The 7,097-nt window shown below is 33.2% G+C and overlaps 1 protein-coding gene across 1 annotated transcript; it reads left to right on the top strand.

Moving 5' to 3' along the window:
• The first annotated feature begins 3,102 nt into the window (after window positions 1–3,102).
• Window positions 3,103–6,788, top strand: LOC107794017 (uncharacterized). Its single transcript, XM_016616467.2, has 8 exons — window positions 3,103–3,327; window positions 5,084–5,164; window positions 5,262–5,350; window positions 5,467–5,541; window positions 5,750–5,871; window positions 5,978–6,061; window positions 6,157–6,246; window positions 6,377–6,788. The coding sequence occupies exons 1-8, from the start codon at window positions 3,205–3,207 to the stop codon at window positions 6,475–6,477; spliced, it is 765 nt and encodes a 254-aa protein (XP_016471953.1). The 5' UTR covers window positions 3,103–3,204; the 3' UTR covers window positions 6,478–6,788.
• The last annotated feature ends 309 nt before the right edge of the window (window positions 6,789–7,097 follow it).

Below are 7,097 nucleotides of genomic sequence, written 5' to 3'. Positions count from 1 at the left end.
AGCAATACACACTAAATAGACACACTCAAGTGAGGGTCCTTCAATCAACAACAATAATATCATAGTTGAACAAGTAGAGAAAATTCAATAAAAAATTTATATTAAACGCAATAAAAAATCATCCTCCAAGAGGTTCCATCAAACCCTAGATAAAAGAGTTTAGCTACTCACAATTGTTTGCACAACTACAATATTAGAATTCATCACCAATAATAGAAAAAGGAAGAAAAAAGATAAAAAAATTATTTCTGAATCTTCCGCCTTGCTCCTTGCTTGTTCTTGCCTTCAAAGATATTATGTAACCCTTAAAAGGGCATTCTTTGATATATTTATATCACTTAGAGTTGGTATGGGACGGAACTAATCAATCCAAACTCGAATGGGAAAAGCCGGAATCCGCGTCTATGGTTGCGCGTCGCGCGCCCATGGACGTGGATTCAGCTTTTGAAATTCTTCCACTTCGAGAAGCGATTCATACATTTGCTTCACTTCACTGTTTTGTACCTTCAATTGTCTCTTTTTTCGCGTCCGTTTTCGTGCCATGCACGAGAATAGACGTAACTCCCATCATTCATTCCATTTTTTCCTTTTTGGAACAATCTAATATCTTTTAATCCGTTATCATCCGAACTCACTCCTACACACAAGAAACACGTAATGAGTATATTTTGCTTTAAAATCATGTAATCTCTCGCAACACACACGACAAATAAGATGAAAACGCCCTAAAAATATGCACTTTTTGGTCATTTATCATTATTATTTTATACTAATTATGTTGGAAAATGCGCAGACCAAAAAGAGTCCATATGCTAATCGTGCTTTCATGTGATGAAGATTTAAAACGGAAATAGCTCAATTAAATATGAGGAATAAGTGTTCGTAATAATTTTTTTGGGTCGACTCATAACAATTTTAAAAATCGATAAGAATTTCAACTACATGCAACGAGTTTTTTGATAATTATGCAAACCTTTATTTATTTATTTATTTTTATTTCTACGCAGCTTTTCTTGTGATACTGAAAAGTGAAAACCGTCCATCAGTCCATGTTATCTTAATGACCTAAATGTGGTGCAAAATGTTTAGTACGTAATTTTTTTCTGAGAGCCTTTAAGTTGTATTCATATGCTAACTATGTGAAAATATATTTACATAATTAGGTTTCAAAGACTAATTGCAGAAAAATATTACATTATTGTATGGAATGATATCCTGGCAAAAAGATAGATAACCTATTAGAGTTGGTTAAATTATGTTTAACACTTTTTATACAAAAATAACATAAATTAAATTCTACTAACATTACCGCTTCACATATAGAAATGTTAAGACTTTCTTTTTATCGCATACTCTCACAAAGTGAAATTATACTTCCTAATCTTGAAAAAAAACTATTCACATCTGATACAAAGTGATGAATACATAACACGTGTTTTATTAAACACATATTATCACTATAATCATGATTAATTGATCTATAGTTTTATCTCAATAAATGACTTAGTTACGATTAAGTAATATAATTTAATGTAAGTATTGGTGTGGGTACTCTGGTTTCTTTTGCCAAGTTTAAGTCTAGTGTGTTCCTTTTACTTAAAAGAGGAAATTTTACCTATTTATGCTGCATTATAAACATATTTACTTCTCTTAGAGATGTTTTTATTTAATTATATTAACATATACAATTACTATTTATATATAAAATAATGTATTAGACTCCAATATTACCTATTTTCTCTCGTTTCTTTCTCTTTCTCTTTCTCTTTTTCTTTCTCACGCATGATTGATTATTCAATCAAATTATTCTTTTAAAATTCACTAAATGCAACAATCATAATCAAAAGGACAAATTTGGGTACTCCATAATTGATTTTTCCAATACCCAACTCCATTGTGAGTGTGATATCCATTGGATATTACTGGAAGCAAGATGCGTCATAAAATATTTAGTTAGTTCATACCTATATTTTAAAATTTTGATTTTAACTATTTAAACTAGTAGATATATGAGTAACATGACTTAATAAAAATATTTATTTCATGAGGTTTCCTTTCTGGATTCTTTTAAAGAAATAAAATTATGCTATGTGTTATTGGATTATTGTCATTGCTGTTGAATCATTATCATTGATCAAATTGTTCAGCTTGTTCGCCTCTCGAAGAAAGATTTTGGATTCAAACTCTATTAATTCATTAAAAACTCCATTGACGACCATTTAAAAGTTTTGAAACTTTGATTTCGGAAATCGAATTTTGTGAAATTATTATTTATTTAGATTATGTGTTTTTGAATGATTGAGAATATCATTTGGAGCTTATATCTCAATTTTCAGAGAATTTTGTGAAGATTTAAGTTGATTTTTGTTGAAATTTTAGACTAAAACTCGAATAAGACGATATAAATAAATTGTATATATTTTGTAGGTCGCGAGTACAAACGACATATGAAATTCATACAAATGACATAATTATATATAAATTGTATGTAAATTATAGCTTTTGATCATGTTCTGTATATATAAAAAGTTAAATATCCCCCGATCCACAATAAGTAAATTTTTGACCTTTGGTACACCCCTTAAGAAAATACTAATTCCTAGATAAAAAAGAATTTTTTGACTAAATAACCTTAATTAAAATTTGCATATTATTAACTTGATACATTGTGATATGTAAATAAGAAAAAATTTAAAAAACTAATGTTAATTCATTCTTGATTATGTAAAGAGAAAACTTATTTTGAACCAAAATAAAAGGGCAAAATGGTTACTTATTATGGACCGGGGGAGCATTCAATCTGCATATACATTATAGCTTTTAACCCGATTTATGTATATATTTTATAAAATACTTTAGTTACTTTTTATAAATATAAAAATCTAGTTAAAATTGAGTAAATAAGTTTAAAACGTCGTATAAATACGATAAAAATCCCAAAAGAAAAATAGGAAATTAACTGGGCTCAAACTCTTCAAATCTCAAAAAGGCCTGATTTGAAGGCTCACATACAGTCCTGATTCCAATGTACTGCCCAATACATTGGCCTTTCAAAAGCCCAAAACTCCATGTTTAAAATGTAATCCACGTGGCTGTAACTGTAGTTGTTAAGGGTTTAGCTTATTTCATTTCTTTCTCAGTTCTCCCTCCCTCTCACACACAAACAGAGAAGCTGGGGTTTTAGGGTTGTTGTTGTGGTTCCAAATGGATAGATACCAAAAAGTAGAAAAACCGAAGCAGGAATTACCCATAAATGAGAACGAGATCCGAATCACTTCACAGGGTTTGGTTCGTAACTACATCACCTATGCCACTACTCTTCTTCAGGTACTCACCATTCCGATTCCTTTTTCTCAATTTTTCCCGTTTCACTTTTGTTTTCTCATAACCAAATATTTGTAATGGATCCTGTGTGTTGTTTCTTCTTCTTCTTCTTATAAATTTTTTGTTGTTGTATTGGATTGGAACGATGCTTCTGATATTTGTTTTTATTGTGGAATTAAAATGTGACTAAGGGGCTCACATGGACATAATGTAGTTTACGTAACTGCATTAACCTTTCAGCTTTATCATATATCTGTTAGGTTAAGTTATATTACAGATTGCAAACTTTATAGGAGTTAAAATATAATAAAAGGAAAAAAGTGATTGGGTGATGTTGGTGGTGGTGGTTGGGGGTGGAGATAGAGTAGGGAAAAGTGATAGGCTCTGCAAATTCTAAAGTGGCTGTGTTGATATGTACATATGTAGGAGAAGATTAGCAACAAGTGAACGCACCTAGGATATAAAATGGTTAAGTGGACGTTTTGAAATATACCACAGATGTGACTCTGCTTTACAATGTGAAATATTAGGGTAACTTTTGCATTAATAGGCAACCTGCTTGCCTAATTTGATGCATCAAACAGCTGTAAATTTCCTACGCTACAGCAAATAAATAATGAAAAGGTGGAGGAAAATGGGGTTTCTGTAATTGCTTGATATTTTTTATGATGCAGATTAGAATACTGCTGGTTTCTTCTAAAAATTTTATAATTTTTCCAGTATTTGTCTTTGGACTGCTTTTTGTTGTGTTCTTACATCAAGCAACCAAAATTAGCTACACTTCAAAATATGTTCTCTGCTAATTCAAAAATATGCTTTTTGAATCAAGATGCGATAAACTGTTTGACAGAAGTTGCTGGTCTGAGCAACTTTTTTTTAAAATTTAACATCCTGAAAATATGATTGTTTCAAGTACTAACATGAGTGGTTATAACCAATCAATCTATAAACTACACTTCAATGCTACATCAGTTGGAGTGGCTATATGAATTCCCTATATTCATTTAATTCTATTCAAATCATTTCATTCCAATACTAAGTAATTTGTCATTTAATAAAAATATGAAATTATTGGTTTTCTGCATCTTACTTCGGACCTAATGTAAGTATAGAATATCAAAACTTTAACCTCATCTAATTGATAACACATTTATATAGATTCGGCACTTACGTTATGTTATGCTCTTAGCTAAACAACATGAAATTGTGAGAGATTTTGAATTTTTTAAGACAACTTTTCTCCATATCCTCTTTTAACATTCAATCAGCATAGTGTCGCATTTGTGTATTTGGAGGTCTAGTTAGAACATTGCAAACCATCTCAGGCAGCTTTGTCTCATTTTATCATCTATATGTTCTATTTGAGCCATCTGTCAGATGTGTTCTAATATCATATGTTCTTGCGTGACCGCATGGTAGTCTTAACATCCAAAGTTCTGTGACACCCATCTTATTGATATGTGGTGCTTCTAAGGCTCAATATTTAATCTTACATGATATCGCTAGTTTCTTTAATTAACACAGTATCATGCAAATAGCATCCATTTTATGGAATTTCACCATTAATATTATTGGTCAGCTCATCCATTACTGGGAAACAAGCAGAGGTTTTAAGGAGTGGTTATATGTAGATTAAGTTTTTTTCATCCCTTTGTTTTTGGTGGGACGATTTTCTTGGTCATTTGGCCTTTGCAATAGTAAAACCAGCATTTTTCTGTTAGTTGCTAATACAAAGTTCTAAACATAATTGACTGTTCAGGAGAGGCGTGGGAAAGAGATTGTCTTGAAAGCAATGGGTCAGGCAATTAGTAAAACAGTTGCTATAGCAGAGATCATTAAGGTAGCTTGGCGTAGATGGTTTTCTTTCTCTACTTTTTCTCTTCCTTCTCCTACTTTTATATGATAAGATGTAACTCAATTATCTTAATCTTTTGCAGAGAAGAATGTCTCAACTGCATCAAGACACGGCTATCAGCTCAGTAAGCATAACAGATGTATGGGAGCCTCTCGAAGAGGGTCTTTTGCCGTAAGTTCCAATCCTGATTTACTCCCATAATGTTTTCTTTTTGTAGTGTATATCCCTAAGCATGAACAGTATGCATGTGGTACTAATTTCTTGAAATTGGTTTATATGCATTAAAGTGTAGAGCAGACCCGCCATGTGTCAATGATTTCGATCACCTTGTCAGCAAAGGAACTGAACACGAATTCTCCTGGGTAACTCTCTGTCTTTGTCTGATTCTATGAAGTTTGCTCCTCTTGCTGTTCAACATGCATTCTGGCAACTAATCAATGATCTTTGTCTGAATTGTTCTTTCCTATGATAGTTACTGTATATTTTTGGTGTCTTATCGCCGAAATATTGTGGCTGTAACTGATTACTATCGTACTTTTCCTGGCTCAAAATGTAACTTCATGTTCATAGGTATCAAGCTCCTTCCGGGGTTGAGATTGAACAAATGAAGCCACAGTACAGAAATTACCAGCCTCAACTGCAGCAGCAACCACCTAGACAAACACGGGCAGTCTACTATGCTGGTAATGAAGGTAATGAGAAACCAGACAAAATCACTAGATTAAGATATTTGCAGAATTAAACTCAACTTAAGTGGAAAATTGCGTAACATCTTGAATTACTACACCTTTATTTTAGATTCATATGGGCGAGGACAAGGACGAGGTCGTGGTAGAGGGAGGGGACGTGGTTGGAGCAGAGGTGGATATGGAAACTATCAAGGTATTCTTCTGTTGCTTAAGATCTCTGGGAAGTAATATGCTCATTAAATGCAGGGATGATGTGATACCTAACCGGTGCTAATTTTATTTTAATAGAAAATAGTGATTACTCGAACTGGGGCCGGGAAAATGGTGGTTACTCAAACTGGGGTCGAGGTGGGGGCCGTGGTGGATGGGGATATCCTGGTAAGTGCACTTCTTGAGTGTCCATATAGTACTGCTTGCATGAATACTTTCTTGGGTTTTAACTATGATATTTCTTACAATGTTATATTATGTATTTGCTTTGAATCTTTGTTTATACATATGAACTTAGGCTCTGATTATGGAAGAGGCAGGGGTGGAGGTGGCAGAGGTTATGGCCGTGGCCGTGGACGAATGGGCCCCCGTCCAAGAGGAGGTGGCAACCAGGCTTAGTTGGGAATTGGCACTCTGTTTTTTTGCACACTTGCCTTGGCTTAGTGGTTCTTTCTGTCCAAAAGTATGTCTAAAGAAAAGCATGAAATTGTGGGTTGTTTCATCTTGGGTTAAGCAGTGATTGTGTTGTTTTTTCAGCATCGTGGAATGTGGGAAAAGCTTATATCCTCTATTTGCTTTTAATGAAGCCAAGGTCAAGTAGCCAATTTCTGATTGCTGTCTATTCATTCACTGTGGTTGCATTGTTGTGGCTGTATTTATACAAGTATAGGTTATTTTTTTCCTTGTCTTTGGGAGATTTGATTTTTTGGTATCTTTCCCTTAAGGACTATACCTGGTGGACCATCAATTTGAAAGACTTGATAAAATGCCAAAACTTTTATTCCATGTTTGGTTAAGTTAACAATGTCGCTTAAGATGTCCAGCTTCATAACTCTAGCAAGGAAAAATTGGTAAAAGAAATGATAAAATGGTGACATGGAGAATTGTAGAACATATTATTGTGCTTTCAGAATAATCTACCTGGCGTCTTATAGACCAGTTTCAGCCGTGCAGATGATTTTTTCAATTAATATTTCTTCTCTTTCTACTACTCTGGAACTGGTCGTTCCTTTGCTATG

This window comes from Nicotiana tabacum, chromosome 19 (genome assembly GCF_000715075.1).
Source record: "Nicotiana tabacum cultivar K326 chromosome 19, ASM71507v2, whole genome shotgun sequence".
Classification (NCBI taxonomy): Eukaryota; Viridiplantae; Streptophyta; class Magnoliopsida; order Solanales; family Solanaceae; genus Nicotiana; species Nicotiana tabacum.
Note: the sequence above shows the minus strand (reverse complement) of the source record. Positions and strands in the feature narration are given on the sequence as shown.

Excerpts from the sequence above, each read along its gene's own strand:
- LOC107794017 (XM_016616467.2), top strand. The coding sequence starts at position 3,205 with ATGGATAGATACCAAAAAGTAGAAAAACCGAAGCAGGAATTACCCATA. Across the intron at positions 5,351-5,466 it reads CTCGAAGAGGGTCTTTTGCC|TGTAGAGCAGACCCGCCATG; the intron begins GTAAGTTCCAAT and ends TATGCATTAAAG. Across the intron at positions 6,062-6,156 it reads TGGATATGGAAACTATCAAG|AAAATAGTGATTACTCGAAC; the intron begins GTATTCTTCTGT and ends TTATTTTAATAG.